The sequence below is a fragment of the Serinus canaria genome, chromosome 4A (assembly GCF_022539315.1).
Source record: "Serinus canaria isolate serCan28SL12 chromosome 4A, serCan2020, whole genome shotgun sequence".
NCBI lineage: Eukaryota > Metazoa > Chordata > Aves > Passeriformes > Fringillidae > Serinus > Serinus canaria.
The window spans coordinates 11,837,408-11,855,901 of record NC_066318.1 but is presented as its reverse complement, the minus strand read 5'-3'; the positions used below and the strand labels follow the sequence as shown (position 1 = coordinate 11,855,901).

At 48.1% G+C, this 18,494-nt stretch overlaps 1 protein-coding gene across 5 annotated transcripts in view; it reads left to right on the top strand.

Moving 5' to 3' along the window:
* The window catches only part of PASD1 (PAS domain containing repressor 1), a 51,506-nt gene extending 39,103 nt beyond the window's left edge, over window positions 1-12,403 (top strand). For all 5 annotated transcript variants that reach the window (XM_050974300.1, XM_050974301.1, XM_050974298.1 and 2 more), the window contains 10 exons: window positions 695-842; window positions 2,930-3,011; window positions 4,403-4,526; window positions 5,310-5,419; window positions 6,918-7,076; window positions 7,578-7,784; window positions 8,581-8,786; window positions 9,306-9,398; window positions 9,864-10,071; window positions 11,296-12,403. In XM_050974300.1, coding sequence (XP_050830257.1) covers window positions 695-842; window positions 2,930-3,011; window positions 4,403-4,526; window positions 5,310-5,419; window positions 6,918-7,076; window positions 7,578-7,784; window positions 8,581-8,786; window positions 9,306-9,398; window positions 9,864-10,071; window positions 11,296-11,466 — 1,508 coding nt within the window. In that variant the 3' untranslated portion in view covers window positions 11,467-12,403. The remainder of the gene's footprint in view (window positions 1-694; window positions 843-2,929; window positions 3,012-4,402; window positions 4,527-5,309; window positions 5,420-6,917; window positions 7,077-7,577; window positions 7,785-8,580; window positions 8,787-9,305; window positions 9,399-9,863; window positions 10,072-11,295) is intronic.
* The last annotated feature ends 6,091 nt before the right edge of the window (window positions 12,404-18,494 follow it).

Genomic DNA, 18,494 nt, shown 5'->3' with positions numbered 1-18,494 from the left:
TTTGTCATGTTGACACTGGGCAGATATCTTGCCTGCTGTCGAGTGAAATGGGTTTGTTTAAACCATGTTTGTATTTTACTTTGCATCAATTGTGGGTACTTTAATTGAGCATGTTTCATTTTGTACTCCCAGCAGTCTGGACCAATTAGTGTGGCTATTTAATGTAGTTCCCCTCACTATTTTCCAGTTGTGTTACAGCACCTGAGATTCTTCTGGACATAGCCTGATAATACATACCAGGTTGGAGTAGGCCAGGTCTTAGAAGAAGAAAATTCTCAATTAAAACTCCACTATCTTGTTGTTTTGTGCCATTATTAGGATTCTTATTTCACGTCTTCAGTCCTTGAAATGTATTCTCATGTACTTATGAAAGGCAAAGAATTTGTTTAATTAATGTTATTTATGCTTATTTCAGGGAACCCATAAGTTATAAGAATGTAGCTAGTTATATAGTTATACCAGTTATAAGAGAAATCTCAAAATAGCAAGGGGCACTCCTGAAAGTCAGCAGGAATGACCCCAAGCAAGAGCTGAGTACATGGTTATGTATCTTCTCTCTTGCTGATAAAGCTCAAGAACCATTTTAGCACTGCCCCAGTCTGGGAGAGGGATGTGAGGCTGAATGGTGATTAGATCACCTTTGCACCATAAAATCCCCTTTTGCTATAAATTGTTTTCTTTTTCTGTTGAACAGTGATGCAGTTTGGAAAAGGCAAATCCTGTTACTATCGGTTCCTGACCAAAGGGCAGCAGTGGATATGGCTGCAGACTCACTACTACATCACCTACCACCAGTGGAACTCCAAGCCTGAGTTCATTGTTTGCACTCATCTGGTCGTTAGGTAGGAGCAAGCACCAAACTCTTCACAGTGTGTTAAGTCTCAGTGTTCAGCCACTGCTTTTTCTGGTTCTGTTTCATGTTAACCAACATGCTTAGTGTGCCCTGCTGTGCCTTCTGACACATAAAATGATATGTATTTCCATGAAACTATTCTGACAGGGAATATGGGTTCTTTTTTTTTTTTTTTTTTATTTTTTTGCAACTGAGCCAAACGCCTGGAAGCCAGCTCTGGCCAAATCTATCAAGTGTGTTACATTCCCCTTTTGTCTCTAGTGATGATATGGCCACAGAAAGAATTAAAGCTGTTGGGAATCAGACATATCTTTCTGGGCATGAATGAGATCATATAACTCCTACAAAACCTTTTGATCAGAGCTTTAAATATTTATGACTTGAAGTTAGCTGCTGGCTTGCTGGCCTTATTCCTCACCCAAATCCAGCCCTGGATCCCCCCCTAGTGGGAAGCTGCTCGTGCTGAGCTGCAGCCCGTGCTGGAAGGCAGTGCATGTGTAGGATGCTCTGTGAATGCACCTTTTGGAGGGGAATCTGCTGAATTACCACAGCCATCTCAAAAAAACTATGTGAAGAGTAAGAATGTATTTTCTGAAGGGCTTGAAAAAATAGTGACACATTGGTTTGCTCTATTAACTTGAGTAAACTTATTGCTCACTGTATTTTTGTAGTGTCAAGAATCTTTTTTTTTTTCCTGGCCCCCCTCTTTTCCTGTCCAACATCTGGAAGAGCAAACACTAGTAAATATGAAATATATGGGTCTGTTGGAGTGAGCCAGAGGAGGGCCATGAAGATGCTCAGAGGGCTGGAGCACCTCTCCTGTGAAAACAGGAAGAGAGAGCTGGGGTTGTTCAGCCTGGAGGAGAAAAGGCTCCAGAGGGACCTTAGAGCCTCTTCCAGTGCCTAAGGGAGCTCCAAGACGGCTGGAGAAAGAGTTATGGAGTCGTAGAACAAGGTGGAGTGGCTTTAAACTGTCAGAGAAAGGTTTAGATTAGCTCTTAGGTAGAAATCCTTCCCTGTGAGAATGGTGAGGCACTGGAAGCCCAGAGAAGCTGTGGCTGCCCCATCCCTGGAAGTTTGAAAGGCCAGGTTGGCTGAGGCCCTGAACAGCCTGGTCTAGGGGAAGGTGTTCTGCCCACAGTAGAGGGCCTGGAACTAGATAATTTTTAAGGTCCCTTTCAACCCAAATTCTATTGATTCTGATTCTGTGGTCTGTGGTATAGACTGCATATGAAGTGCTAACATAAGCAAATGTTACACAGAGAGATTACTTCTCAGTTGTCTTACTTCTGTCATCCTTCAGGGAATTCAGCTTCACTTTAAGGGCTGAATTTATTGTGCATGAACTTGCTTCTTCTTTCTGCTTCCAGTGCCTCTTAAACCTAATGATGTAGTCCTAAATAGATTTTGAAGTTCAATTCTGTCTCAGATAGTTAAGGCTTAAAATATCTTACTGAAGCACACAAGTTAAAATGTTCTTTCAGGAAAACTCATTGCCACAATGATCTAAGTGAGGTCGGTTCAGCAGCTTCTCTTGCCTCCCACAAAGGTTGCAGCTCATTAATATTTCATCACCCTAAAGTCTGGCACCTCTCAGTGCCCACGATGCATGAGCACTCAGAGAGTCTCTGAAACATCCTCTCCAATTTGTCCCAGTGGTGAATCATGGGGCACTCGTTATGTAATCGTTTCATTATTTCAGAGGGAAAAAAGTAAGGAAAGAAAATCTACAGTTCCAGAGGCACCTTGTAGGGGTTCCTGCACTTCACATTGCACTTGTGTAGCTGTCTGTATTTGGAGCTTCCACTGGAGTGCAGGATGTTAATTCTGATGCATGCACAGTTCTGTGCACCCTCAGACAGAGGGACCTGCCCAAGGCACTGTCACAGGGATCACTGAACTACCATGCAAAAAAGGGATGCTTGTTCATCATCATCAGGTTAGAAAATGAATGTACACTTGTTGTGGTAGGATACCTGCACAGAAGCTGTAAAATAAATTTTGTTGTTTTTTGGGGGGTTCGTTTGGGGTTTATTTTTTGGTTTTTTTGGTTTTTTTATTTTTGGGTTTTTTTAGTTATGCAGAAGTTCGGGCTGAGAGAAGACGAGATCTTGGCCTCGAAGAGTCATCAATTGAACTGGCATCCTCTTCTCTAAAGGTACCTTGTTCTTCACAGCTTAATGAGGAGATGTTTAAACCAAACTGAGTCACAGTTTACCAGTCTGAGGGAAATATCTGTTCTTCTCCATTTTCTTTACTCCCATCTCATTCCAAGCCTTGAACTGGGTCATGATTCAGGCAGGCCCTAAGAAGCTTTCTAGTGGCTCCAAATTATCCATGTTGGTTTAGGACAGGCTGGATGAGCTTTGAACTGCCTGATCTAGTGGCATGGCAGAGGGATTGGAACTAGATGGTCTGTAACAGCAAGTATTTTCTGATTCCACAATAGCTGTGAATTCAGCAGTTGCATTGCTCTGTTCTGGTCCCTGTAATCTTTCTGAGACCAGGACACAAACCTCAGCTCAGAAACAGAGAAGCAGAGCTGGAGCTGGAGGCCAGATTGCTGTACCTGTCCCCCTTTGTAAGGCACAGAGGATCCAAGGGTAGGGCAGTACCACAGGGTACCTGTTTTGCTTGTGCCTGCTCATCACTGATACTCAGATGAAGATGAGAAGACAAGGGAAAACACTTACCTAAAATTCAGCTCAGTTGATGGATCACATCAAGTGTAGGATTGTGACCTAAAATTTCCATTAGCAATAATTTCCATGGCTTGAGTCAGGGTCATTTTAACTACTTTTAAGTTTCTCCTCTTGGTAGTTTACAAATAAGACCAGCAATCAAAGTAATTTCAAGTGGGCTGTTGTGTAGTTGTTCATTCCATCAGCCTCACTGCCTTTCAGACATTATTTTATGGGAGCTCAGGCTGTTCCCCTCTGCTGCCCAGGTCCTTCCCAGAACAGGCTGCTGGAGCCACTGCTCCCCAGGGAACAATGAGCGGGATTGCAGCTCTCAGCACTGCCCAGTACCTGTCCCCCTCAGGTGACATTTGCTGTAGATCCTCTTGGGGCTCTAGCTGGTCCCTGTCCCTTCCCAGTCATCTCTCTCCATCTCTTCGATGGACAAAACTATTCTCCAGGTAGCACCTCCTGCCACCTTCATTCATTCCCCCTGCCACCACCCCCGTGCACCACAGCCAAGCAGCTGTCACATCCCTGAAGAGATCGGGCAGAAGGAGGCTGACAAAAGCAATTTCCTGTTGCCCACAGCTCTGTGAGCAGGGGAGAAGGAGGCTGGCACAGCAGAGTGCGGGCCATGGGCAGCAGTCCCCGGGAGGAGCAATCCTCCAGTGTTCTCGCTGCCATCGGGTGGGTGCCCGGGCATGAGCGAGGCTCCGTGTGCCCGCGGGCTTTGGGGCGAGCGCAGCGGGGCAGGGCGAACAGGGTTTGCTGGCTTTGTCTGCAGACAAGGGCTGGAGGAGGCAGAGGTCCCTTCCAGGGCCATTCCCTCCTGCTGACGGTCTCACCACTCGTGTTTCTCTCCCCGCAGAGCCACAGCAGCTACCTGGACGTGGGGCAGTGCGGCAGCAGCCAGGAGGCCAGCCGGGAGGGAGTGTCGCTGTCCTCGCACAGCTCCCGGCGCTCCTCGCACACCACCCTGTCCGACTCCACCTGTAGGTGCCGGGGCAGCCCAGCTTGGGTGGGTTGGAGGGCGGAGCAGCCTCCCCGATCCTGGGCTTCGGCTGGGAGTGACCAAGTCGGGGTGGGAGAGGAATGCTCAGCGCCGGGGCCGACACAGCGTGTCATGACGAGTCACAGAGCAGCCACAGAGCCACGGCCACCTGCCCCCTCCTCCCTCTAACCCACCCCCTGTGTGTGTGAGAGCCGATTTCCCCGGGCTTGTCACCAGCCCAGGGCCATGGCTGTTTGCTGTGCTTCTGGGGACAAGAGGTGACTCGCTAGCTTGATTAAGCCAAGCTCACTGACAAAAGTTTTATGTTGGGATAAGATCATTTTATGATGGGGTTTCTCATGTGAAATTCCTGCAGAAGGAGCACAGAAGGATGCCTACCTTGCTGGCAGCTTCATCCCAGCTCCCATCAGTGCCCTCTTCCCCCTGGGGGAGGCTGCAAGGTGGCTGCAGTGCTCTGTGTGGGACCGTGGGTAGGAAACTCAGGGCTCTTGCTCTGGGGAGAGCGATCTCATCTGGGTACACCCATGGGGGGCAGGCTGAATAGGGGGGGCATCAGGAGGGAGCCCAGCAAGTGAGGTGGGCAGCCAGAGGGACCATGGAGGGGCAGAGAGCCAAACTGCCCGTAGAGGGGCAGGTTGAGGACCCACTTCGGCACTGTTTGGGTCACTGCCCACCCGCATAGGTGGATTTCAGGTTCAGGCAGGGTACCCGGGCAGGGCTCTGCTGTATCTCAGGAATGTCTCAGTGAATGTCTCTTTCGCAGCCACGTCGTCCATGCGGCGCACGGACACCAGCACCCCCACCCGGCCGGCGGGGCCGGGCGCTCCGGGGGACAAGGCGGCCCTGCGGCTGGCAGCGCCCGGCAGCGCCCAGGTCAGTGCTCCCCGAGCAGGAGCCCTTTGAGGCTGCAGGGAAAGGAGCACAGCAAGCACTGATCGCACCCTCAGAGATGCTGGATCCCGCACTCTGAGTGTGCTGGGGCTTCCTGGGGAGTGCCGCTGGCAGGCAGAGCCAGTGGAGACACACTAGAGGCTCCTCTGCTGCCTTTTTTCAGGATTCAGTTTGCTCCTCCAGGCTAAATGCCTTTTCACACCACCAACCCTCTTCTCTTGGGCTTTGTACACATGAGGTGGCCTTTATCCAAAATGGGAGCTGACACCAAGGACTTGAAATTATCAGGGGCATGCAGGAACCCAAATTCTCCCTTCAGACTTATCCTCAGATCTCCAGTCTCAGTTGTCCAATTCCCTGCACTTGTTCCTCCCTGGTATGAGCTGTTAAAGCACCAGCTCTGCACTAGAGGTGCTATGGCCCTACAGTAAGGCAAAGTTTTCATTTCTAGGCCATAGCCACTCGTCAAGCCCGTGGTGAGCACCTCTCTCAGCCCCCCGCGGCTCAGCTGGCAGTGCCCTCCCAGCACCCTGTGATGGTGTGTGGTTTGTTTTTGTTAAGTGCACTGCTGTGTCCTGTCAGCAGAGCAGCCTAGGTGGCTTTGGTTCACTGCCCTCACTTCCTTGCTGGCTCATCCCAGAGTGGGGACAAGGTTTCTGTGCCCTTTCTGTTGCTGAGATTTACCTGCAACAACCTTATTGCAGCCACTTATTTCAGCGAGCAGAGAGAGCAGGTGGGGCACCCAAAGAAATAGCATAGGAGAAGGTTTACACTTGTAAAAAGTGTTGTGGGCTGCTGAAGGCTTCTCCCTAAATCTCTAGCAGCTACCTACAGGCTGATACAATGCTGAAGAGTTTTAGTAGAGGAAGGGGATGTCATGGAAGGTTTGAGTTGGGCCAGGAAAAGAAAAAAAAAAAAAACAAAAATCCCAAGAAAAATGAGTCATAAACCATAATGACAAGGTCTGTCCTTACAGGGCTTTGATATCAGTGAGGTAATTGTTCAGACTATAAAACAGAGATTGAAAATGGCCGCTGTAGGTGTGAAGGATGGATGCCCAGGTGGATTGCAGCCCATCTTGGGCCTGGCATCTGCCAAATATCATGAGCAGCACAACTGAAAGCCCAGTCAGGATGTGTGGCAAGAGTTTGGATGCAGTGTCTGCCCAAAAACAAATGTGGGACCAAGCCAGCAGGGTGTCATCCTGAGGGGACAGGAGAGTGCCATGTATAGACACTTCATCTATGCAGAAACCACAGAGACCAACACCTGGAGGGAGGCACTGCATGTAAGCCAGATGTGCTGCTGCTCTGGAACTACAGTGGCACTTTGGTTAAATATGCAATTGCCATTTTTTGTCAGCATCATATTTTTTATGGCATAAGCTGAAAAGCAGTCATTTTTCTGAATCTAGCATTGCTGTAGATGTGAGTAGCAGGACTGGTCCTACTGTGTGGTCCCTTTTCTCTGTTCTGTGCAGCCAGTGTACCATTTCCCCACCCAGCTGGGGATGATGCACCAGCTGAAAGAGCAGCTGGAGGAGAGGACTCGCATCCTGCAAGCTGACATCAAAACACAGCAAGAGGAACTCCATGTCATCAAGGAGCAGCTCCAACTCGTGCAGGACTCCAACCTGCAGGTACCTGCTGCCCCTGGTGCTCCCAGACTCACCAGCAGCCATTTGCTTTTCCTTTGAGCACACAGAGCAGTAACGAAATTGTCTGTGGCAAAAGCTTTTGGGAATGAACTCTTGACAAATTGGTAACTTGGTTTCAGCTATGGGAGTCGTGTTTCCCAAGAGATGAGTGATGTCAATATCTGGCTGAGTATTGAATCAGTAATTTCTGTGCTTTAAAAAAAGCAATCCCAAATTAATCCAGAGTCTCCCATGCACAAAAAAGCTTGGTGATTCCATGTCTGGTTAGTGCTGCTGGATCCCACTGCCACTCCTGCAAAACACAGTAGGCACAATGGAGCTGGAAGGTTCCTGGCTCTGAATAAATATTTGACACAAGCTAACATTTGATTTTCTGTTACTCATGGTTCATTTTGCCCCTGGATTTAGAGATACTGCTGCTGCTGCAGTGTTATTTCTGCCAGGCAGCACAACCAACCCCTCCTGTGCCTCTCTCACCTACAGATGCTGATGCAGCAGCCGATCCCGGTCATCTTTAACGCCGTGCAGCAGCCCAGCCCCCGGAGGCCGCCGCCGCAGGGCACGCCCAGCCACAGCACGGCCAAGAAGTCACAGCAGCCAGCCCTGACGGGGACAAAGCACCACTGCAGCACCACCCACCTGCTGTCACCGCACCCATTCCTCAGGGACCCCTGTGGCACAGCCCCCCAGGTCACTGGCTGCTTCATTGTCTTCGTCACCCGCTTGTCCAGCTCTGTCTGCCATGGTCCCGTGCATCCCCTCTGGGCTGGTTTTACTGAACAGCTGGCATTGAGGAGTTTGTGTCAGGGGTCACTTGTGAACAAGTGTCTCCTGACACAAATGTCACTCGACTGTAAAAATAAAAACCAGGTAGCCAAAAAGGACTTAAACCCCAGAGACTGCTGGAGCTCTCCTGGTGCCTGGGGAGGATGTGAGTGGGAGGGCTGGGCTCTCATCAACACCATGCCCGTTATTCATAGCCAGTGAGATTGTGGTAGCATAACACAGGAGTAGGTATCATTTTAAAAGATTACTTTTGCTCTGCCTGAGGAGTCTTGGAAGGCGGCTTTGAAAAAACAATTTTGTCACCACTAGACCTAAATCCACTATTTAGATGGGAAAGACTTGAGTGTTCAAAAACAAAAAAGCCAACACTCCTGCTTTAAAGGACCAATGAGATGCTTTCCTTGGAGACTTCAGATTTGCACTTCCCCTCTTAAGCTTCTTACTCCTCAAGCCTTTTGTGCCCTTACCCTTGTACTCTAATTTATCAAAAGACTGTCTGGGAATGCCAACACCTGCCCTGCAGGGACAATAAATGCTAATGGGTTGGTGGTCTTGGATAGGTATATTGTTCCTACTGCAGTGTTCACGGACATATCCTATTGTTCCTTCTCCTTTTCCCATCTGCCCGCTGTAAGTGGTTATTTCATCCTTCCATTAGGGAGCTTTAAAACTTAGGTGGGTACCTATGTCTTCATTCCAGGTACAGCAGAAGAAGCAGCAGCACCCAGTGAGAGGAAGCCAAGGCCAGCAAACGTGTGTGCCAGGGCAGGGGAGCATTCCAGTGCCCTTCTACAACAGCCCTATGGTGCTCTCCCAAGCACACCCCATCGCCGTGGCTGCACAGGTGCCCACTGACAGCAGTGAGAGGCAGCCACCAGCTGACTACAGCCAGGACAGGAGCCTCAGGTACCAGAGCCCAGCTGGGACCATCCTGGGGGCAGTGACAGAAGCAGCAGATCTTGGGCAGCAAGGAGGGCAGGCGTGGCTGTGCTCAGGGCAGTGGGCCTGGGATGCCACAGCCAGCCTGAGGATGTTCCCTCTGCAGGGGTGAGCCCAGGGTGCAGGCAGGCAGGGGGCTGTGCACATCCTGCTGTGTCATCAGGGGCCTTAATCCTTAAGTCAGTCCCCCATGCCCTTGCCTAAAGTCCCTCTCGCTCTCTTTTAGCCCCTTTAGGTACTAGAAGGTGCTATAAGATGTCCCTGGAGCCTTCTCTCCTCCAGTCTCAACAATCCTAATTTTCTCAGGATGTATTCAAAGGAGAGATGTGAGGTGATAAGAAGCATCCTATTTCATTAATTTGTTTTCTAGGTAGTGCTTTCCTGCTTTCATGGAGGATTTTCAAGGAGGTATTTCTAGAGACTGACAGGACCTTGGATCCTGGACCTCCCCTTCCCTGACCATCCTCTGTTTTCCTTTCACCACAGGATGCTGTTGGATCAGTCCATCCAAGCCATGATGCCCACAGCCAACAGCAGTGTCCAGCCCGTGCAGAGCAGTGCCAGCAGGCAGCAAGGAAAGTGAGTCTCTGCTGGCCCTTATTTTCCTGCAGTGTCTTAGCAGGACACTTTATGGCACTGAAAAAGACATGAAAAAACTTGTTCCTGGTCGTGTAAACACAAACAGTCCCAGTCTGAATTGAAACAAAAGTTTAACCAGCTAGGAAAAAAATGAGAACATTTTTTAATTACAAAGACCTTTATGATAAATAAAGTGCATTTAAAAAATTAACCATTTCCTGCCTTTTGCAAAGCATAAAATGCTTGACCAAGACATGGAGAAAATGTACAACCTTATAAAACTCAATTTAGTTCCAGTCTGTGCTTTGTGGGCAGAGGGGAATCAGGGACCTCCTGTCAGCAAGGTCTGCACGGTGTGACAGCCCTGCTCCAGGCTGGTTCCTGCAGCAGCTGGGCTCTCCAGTGCCCATTCTGGGGGTGGGTCTGGGTGTGGGTTCTCATGCCTGCTTTTCCTCCTTGTGGCAGGTTTGTTGCAGAGCAGCAGAGCCTGGCTCCCCCAGCACAGGTGCAGCCAGCCACCTGCAGCCCTGCCCGGCCTCCAGCCCCGCCGCCCATCTTCTCCCCATCCCTGGTGATCCCACACACCAGCTTCCCTTCCCACCAGGCCAGCACACCACTTCATCTGCACCAGTGGCCACAGCAGCAGGTTCAGCAGCACCGCCTCTACCTTCAGGTATTGGAGCAGGAGCAGCTTTCTGGGGAGGCACAGGGATGGCTTAGGGATGGGTTGGGGCTTTTGGAAGAATTAGGGCTTATCTGGCTGATCAGACCTGGGCAGGGCCTTTGCACATCCTCTGTTCCCATTGTATCTCCACATAGCCTGGTGCCCAGCCTTTCCAGGCTGACTCTGCCCCTGCTCAAGGCCATATTCTCCAACAAACTCTGTTATCACACAGTGCACAGAAGAAATACCCAGTTTTTCAAACACAGCTTTTCATCCAGAGGAGCTCTGGTGGGAAGCTTGCTGTAGTCATGAAAAATGATAAAAGAGGAGGTCTTTGGAAAACATACCTCCTGCTGTTATAGCTCATCAGAGCAAGGTTTTTATCAGCTGCCATCACAGCTTTCCTTTTAAAAAAGGGTATTTCACAACACACATCTCTGGACAAGCTGATTTTGGTTTTTTAGCACACAGTTTACATCTGTACATGCTGAACTAGTGACACCACCAAGGAAAGGGGTTGTTGAAACTAATAATTCATCAGTAACACACTCTCCAAGCCTTGCCTGGATGGCAGAGGTTAAGTTACAGTCCTCCAGGCAAAGATAGAAAAGAAAGCAAGAGGAGGAAGTTCAGCTGAAAGCAGCCACACAGCAGGACTGGATTTAAAGTGAGAAATTAATCACTCTTGTTGGGAAATGTGGGCAGGAGCTGTCCCTGTGTCCTCATGGGCTGCATTGCTGTCCTGAGGACCGGCAGTGTGGACACCAGAACAATGATGCTGGAACAGGTAAATATCTCCAGGGCCACAGCAAACCAGAGTTTGATGACACAGTGCCTTAACAGGGGGTGAAACAGCAAGTCCAGGTCTTTGAGGTACCAGCCATGGTGGGTACATGGTTACTCTAGGACCTCTTCCTTGGTTGTCTGAAGATCTTTCCTGTGAAAGATTAAAGTTGCACATCCTGCAGATTGTACCTCCAAGCAGCTTTTGGAGGTCTCCATGCCTGCTGGGCTCCCCGGGAGCCTGTTAGGACAGATGGGTCTGTGCTCTGCAGGCATTGTTGGTTTTGCTGACAGCAGCAGCAGCATCCTGAGGGGCACAGCTCATACTCTCAAGTTTAGGACTTGGTGCACACACTCTGGGGCATGGGTCTCAGCATCAGCCCTGCAGCAAGAGAGGGACAGCTGGGCGATGGGGCAGGTCTGACTGCTCAGGTTTGTGTCTCCCAACAGATGCAGGGTCCTGAGCTGGTGCCTGGGGCTCCGACGCAGCGCATTTTCCAGCCGCCCCACGCCCCGCAGCAGAACCCCTTGAGCTACTTCCTGCACCCACAGCAGCAGAGCCACCACACACAGGGCCAGCCCTGCAACCTGCCTGACCTGCCCGAGATGCAGCTGCCCTGAGAGTCACTTCTGGGGACAAGGAGCACACGGCTGCAGCCGCTGCGCCCGGCGCGCGCAGGAGAGCACGGCGCCATCAGAGCACGGCACAGAAGAGGTTGGGCTCCGTGGGGAGGTGGTGCCTGCAGGGATTGATGGTCTCTGACAGGGATGCATGGCTGCAGGGGCCTGGTTTGGTGGGATTGCCATGCAGCCAAATGCGTGGAATGTATTCCGTGATGCTGTTCCAGCAGCAGGTGCGCCCTGGCCCAGCATCATGGTGCCACTGGAAGTGGTGCCTTCTTGCTGCAGGGAGGGGAGGTATCAGGCTGTCATGAAGCTTGGTTTGCAATGGAAAAAAACCTTTTTCCATTCAGGACTTCAATGCTGAAAGTCACTGTGAATTTAAGCCCAGCATTTGGAGCACATAGACTGTACCAGTCCGCAGGACACCATTGGATTACCGTGTACATAACTCGTTTTGCTGTAGTAGGTCCATTGTGAATTCTTTTTCCTTTTTCTATACCTCAGTCCCGCAGGTTTTTTTCCAGGAGTTTGGATAATGCTGCTAATTTACATAACACCACTTTTGCCTGAATTTCTTACTGTTGTTATACCAGCTCACATCGCAGCTAGTTCAATATTTGTCGTGTTTTATTTTTGGTTAACAAGTGAAGATAAATTTGTATGGTTTTTACTCCCTGTAGCCAAATATTTTTCAGGTTACAGACAAAGAATCTTTACTCCTTTTTTTTGTTTTTGTTTCAAGTGATGTAGTTGTAAATGTTTCTGTTCATAAAAACAAACAAACATGCATAGAACAGCATATGACAGCAAACTTTGTGGTTTTGCTAGGTCATATTTCAATTTGGCAAACCCAAAATGTATAATCACAACACACGATGTTACAAGCCCATAGGGTCAGCAATAAATTGTATTTTTGTAAATTGTCACTTTTTAACTGTAAGTTTATATTTATGAATTGAAAAGCCAGTTAATTCCTCAGTGGGTGTATAGTTAAGTGTCCCTACTGTTTGTGTCTTTCCAAAGGAAAAATTTAAAAGTACATTTTTGGAGTGTTAGTAGCTGAGTACTAACTTTGGGCATTGTTAAGGCCCAAATGTAGATGAGTTTGGCCATTACTGTAAACTTTGCAAGGCAGTGAAGGCAGTGGTTAGTTAGGACCAGTCCATCTAGCAGTAAAGCTCTAGCTGGCAGACACAGCAAGGTTTAGAGAGGAGTTAGTTCCTAATGTCTGTTGAAACCAAGTGAAGAATGCTTGGTTTTGCCTTTTTTTTTTTTTTTTTTTTTAATATGGTGTTTTGGGCGTTTTTTTGTTTCCTTCTTTTCCTTCAGCAAGCCTCTTTCTGGGCCCTTGCAGCACTGCAGCAGCTGGTGTTCCTGATGTTACTGGTGGGGCAGCTTTTGGCACTAGCAGCTGCCAGTAGCCCTGTGTTTAAGAAAAGGGCACAGCAGGGCTCCCCTGGTGCTCCAGGGGCTGTTCCCAGCAGTTCCTCCTGGGGAAGGGGATGGGGTTTTGCTGTGCCACATTTCCTGGGGGAGTGACAGTGGGAGGACAGGCTGCTGGAGCTGGGGTCAGCCAGGAGCTTTCAGGGACTGGTGCAAGGCCCTAGGGTGCTTTGGTGTTTTGGCCAGGGCAGAGGTGGATTTGTGAACAAAAGCTGTGCCAACCCCTGGTTATTCATGGGTCCCCTCCCTTGAGCAAAAGCAGCTGCACGGGTTGGCTTTGACAGGGACAGTGAGTGCACAACTCCCAGGGCTACCAGACACCGTGGATCCTGGGTTCAGGGCTGGCCACATGCAGCATGCTGGGGAATGTGGCTGGCCACAGAATGGAGGCAATGAGATGCCCAACAGCCTGTGTCCAGTATCAGGGCTCGTGCCTTGTCAGCACAGACCCTGGCTGGGCCCCTGCCCACACAGCACATGCAGCCCCTGGGTGCTGGGCAGCCAAGCAGCTGCTCTTGGACACAGTCTGAGCCAGCCCCTCCATTTCAATCCAGGACAAGAAATCGTGGCTACAGCAGATCCACGGGCCAGGGCCACCTCACTGCTGGTACTGGGATTTGGAACACCTGGCTTTGTGGGGCAGTCTGGGGCTGAAATATTAGCACCTGGGGCTTTCCTGCTCTGCAGGTTTGTTCTGCAGGAAGGGCCAGCACAGAGCCTTCAGGGCAGGAAACAGTTGTTTTTTAAAGCACTCTTAGTTTTAGGGTACCCCTTTCCCCATTCTAAGGCAGCTGGGTTGCTCATGAGGATGCATTAGGAGGGGGTTGTATTTTTTGGATTTGTTTGTGGGATTTTTTTTCCACCATAGCCTTGGCACATAACATTAGAGGGGAGGCAAACATATGTATCTGTGTCAGGGCTCCAGCATTGCACAGTTTGTGGCACAGGGAGGCTGGCTGGAGGGAAAGGCTGTGATTTCCCTGGCTTCCCCATTAAACCTGCAACACCCCAGTGCATCCCCATGGCTGGTCTGCAGTGTCCCACCCCCACACAGCCCAGCCATGGCAGGTGGCAATCCCATAGATTCAGAGGTGGGGGTGGTTGGGGTCAGGGCCTTGAGGGGTGTATTTTTTAACAGGGCTTGGTAGGGAGATAGTTAAGGCAGAGCAGTTTTCTGGCATTGCTGTGGCTTTGACAGCAAGTCCAAAAAAAAACAAAAATAGGGTTGGGAAGGGGTTCTGGGGGAGGTGGGGGGTGGTGGGTGTGCCAGACAGGGCCGTGCCCTGGGCACAGCCCTGCTGATGGCAGCCCTGGGCTGCAGGGACAGAGGGCTGGGGCACAGCCCCTGCTCACAGCTCCCAGCGAGGAGCGCAGGAGCTTGGTGAGGATGTTTACACGTTAGACCAGCCTTGCTAAAACCAGAGACCTAAAAATGCACTTTATCACGTGCCCCCCTTATTCTCAGAGCCCCCCCAGCCACTGGCCTCGCTGCTGGTGGGTGGGGGCTGCACAGTCCCAGGCACTGCCTCAGGGTAGGGCCTTGATTCCTCAACATGTTCCAAAGGACAAAATCCCACTGACCCTTTCTGGGGCTTGCTTGGTCTTTGCTCAGTCTGCCTCCAGCCAAGGGCAAGGCTGAGTCAGGGCCAGGGGGGTTTTGCCTTATATTGTCACTCTCAAAACACAGATGGATAAAAGATCTCTTTATTCAGGTTGATTTGTATGTGTTTACCTCGGTGTTAGCTATGACCTGTGCTTTTAAGACTCATTTGGAATTGAGGGTTGCTGGTGGGTTTGGCTCATGCCCCCCCAGCCTCCTACAAGAAAACAGAAGTGTGACTTGTTGGTGATGAGCAGAGGGCAGGGACGTGACTGATGGCAGCAGGGTTGGCCTCCAGTGTTGGTGTTGACCTATCAGTCATAAATGTTCTGAGGTTTTCTAGTACACAAGTACCTATATACCATAGCTATATATAGATATACGTATTTTTAATGTACATTTATATGTATGCAGATGTATATCTATATATAAATATATATAGGCCACACAATTCCAGACCTCTGAAAACACAGGCAGCTTTAAATAATAAAGTCTTGCACTTTTAGCATATTTGTACATATAAGCTAAAGCCTGGTGGGTATAATCAGGCTGATTTGACAAACACAATGAGGAGTTACTGTATATACTGTATATAGTCCATGCAAGACAAAAAACAATAAGAAAAACTCTAGAATTGAGTATAAATCTTGGTTTATTTTATATGATGTTGAATATAAATACATTTATAAATGTTACTATTCTTAAAAGTATTTTGTAATGGGAAAAAGTAAGTGTCTTATGAAGATGAACAGTAAAGATTTTATTCTTGTTTTGAATCTATGTCCCTGCACAGCTCCATTGAATGGGAGCCCATGCATTTTGACAAGCTTTAAACAGATTGTACATAGTATTTAAAAAAAAATTAAGAAGAAATAAAATAATACTTGTAGGACTTACACACTATGTACTCTTGTTATTCCCTGGGTGGTGTGGGTCTGTTAGGGATCAGGATCTGATCCCTGCTCTCCAGGAGAGACAAGAGCAGCATCCATTGTGTCCATGTGCATGGACAGCTGAAGGGATGGGGCTCAGCACAGGGACTGGGATTTCTGTGACCAGTGCCAGAGGCAATAGGAGCAACACATAAATTAGAAAGGGTCTGAACACTGTCTTTGAATTTGGATGGATAAAGCAAGAGCCAGTACTCAGCAGCTCAGCACTGAAGCCAGATCCGGCTTCAAAATCCAGGTCTCCCTTTTTCCTCCTCTTCTGGGAGGCTGCTGTCCCAGCAGGGGCTTTGGCTTGCTCCTTGTTTTGCAAAGCACTGACTAAGAGTGCTTTAACATGACCAACACTGTTCCATTGAAGGAACTTCCACAGCAGGCCATCACAGGAAATAATAATGCCTCAAACACAGGGGTTCTTTACTTATGGGAAACAATATTTTATTTAACACCCCATTTGTCTTACAGTACCTCTGCATACAATACATTGTATAAAAGCCAATCTGTCAACACAAACATGTGCTGCCGTCTTGGTAAAGTGACAAAGCTATAGCAAATAAGACAAAATGCCTATTTTTCTGGAAACAAATCAGAGTATTTCCTTCTGTTTTAGTCCAGATAACAACAGCAATCACAATCAAGAACCTTGTATGGTACAATTGGATGAGAAACTTCTGATAAAATCAACACACAGCAATTTCTTAGTCACTACGGTAGCAAACTCTTCTAAAGTTACATTATTATTTAGCCATTAGAGTGATGAACAAGTGGCTTGTTTTAGAAATGGATGGAAACAGAAAGTGATTATTCTGTATCACATGGCAGCAGCCACTTCCATGTCCTGGAAAATGCTACCGGTTTAATTACCATCAGTTGTCTCCCATGGTGGAAAGAGCTGGTATTTTTATTATTTGAGCTATTTCCTCCCCTCACCTGGCCAAGCTCTGAGCTGGGCACACAGAGGCCAAACAGCCAGTTCCTTGTGGGGGTCAGGGCTGTCACTGGTCACCCAGAGCACAGGGAGCAGTCAGGCTCCAAAGCAGTACATTCCATATGGCAAGACCAGGAACATCCCAGCTCTGCTGGCTGTCCCCAGGCTACTGGTTAGCTCTGACAAAAGGCATCTGAGCACACAGCAACAATGGCCCAGCCACAGGCAGGGACTATGCAGTTTCCCCCACAGCAGGGGTGACCATGACACAGCTGCCAAGTCACACTGCAGCAGGCACTGCAATTGTCAAGCTGGACAAACAGCACCAGTAGTTGTAGCAATCTACAGCTGTCTATTTTGTACTGAATGATGCACCTTCATTTATTTCCTATGAACAAACCTGAAATTAAACGTGGAAAACTTCATGGAAACTTACAGAAAAAAATTAACACAGGTGAGTGAAATGACACAACAGAATTAATTAACCAAGCTGCCTCCTGTTCATGTGCACACCCAGCACCCTCAGGTGATGTGATGGGAGTCTGGGGCCATCTCTGTAGCACCAATTTCACCTGGCCAAGAAGCAGAACAGCACAGGGATCTCTGTCTCTGACTGTGCAGGGCTTTGATGTCAAGGCATCACTCTCCAGGAGTGAAGGAAGGGAACGAGCTGCTGTTGCTCTAGCTCCACCAGTCCCAGCTAAACCTGCATCTATTTGTTAGCCAGCCTGCCTGGAATAGGGATGGAAGGAGCTGGAATAGGAAAGGGAAGGAAAGAAGCTAGACACTAACTCCAGAGTTCTCTGTCACAAGCAGAGCTCAGCTTATGGTGCAGAGGAAGTAGCTCAGCAAATACACCTCTGGGTTACACTCCTTGGAAATCATTGGCACTTGCTACATGTACCTCTTCCCAAACAATGAGCCCATGATCCAGAGGTTCCAAAAGGAAGAACCTGCCAGCTGGGCCATTGCCTGAGTGCTGCCAGCCTATTGGAAGTGACCTCACTCCATCCTCCACCCTGCTGAGACTGGATGCCTGGTCACTGTGACTAGTATTCCTGGATCAGCCTGCAGCTGTATTACAGGAACAATTTAAAGACACCATCCCTTTTGGGAAAAAATATAAATAAATTTAACAAAAAAAATCCATGCAGTTAATAAAAGTTAGTGTCCCCCCCTACATCATTACCTTAAATCTATTTTGATATATATGCTCTTCATACATGGATATGACAGCTGACAAGAGCTACTACCCAGCTGCCAAAGGCTCTACAGTCTCTTGGGTGGGCACTAATAGAAAAGGGCATTGTACAGACTAAGCACCTTTCTACAACCAGGTAACAACAGAAGGTTGTTGTACTTTGCAAGTTCCTTCACCTTCTTCTGCACTTAGATCTTCACATCTTGTCTCCCAATCAAAAAAGTCCTTGAGTTTTATGAGACTTTCATATCTCTGTTACTTTCATTAGCAAATAGTTTACAGCTTTGACTACTTGTTGACATAAACAGTTTCTCTCATGAACCTACAAAAGCTTTTGGTATGGGCAGCTGTATCTGGTCTCATGAGGCTCCATTAATTTCATCATGGCTATTTGCAAAATTACTCACTGATAAAACCTTAACTGGGTATATCCTGGACTAGAAAAACATCATCTGCTTTGTATTTCTGAACAACTTTGTGAAAACATTTTTTAAAAGTGTGGCCCTATCCATATCCACATAAATGGATAAATTCAGTTTTTTTTATTCTATACATAAAAATACAAATCAGCAGTATATTGTATCAACTGCAATTACTTTGTGAAGGCTTCTGAAAAAAGCTTCCTCATGCTCCACATATATGATACAGCTTTTGGACTTCTTCAGTAAAACTTTATTTTACATTAATACCTGAGAGTATTGAGGAGAGTGTAAGACATAATTAATAAATTTAACACCAACTGCAATGATGGCATTTCACAAAGTGCCTGTAACACAAATCAGAAATTTGTTTTATTCTTCATTCACACTAGTATTGCACAAAAAGCCTCTGAAATATACCATCATCCTCATTCTGCTTCTTTAAAAAACATGCACAGTATAAAAATAATGCTGCTCTGCAGAGAAA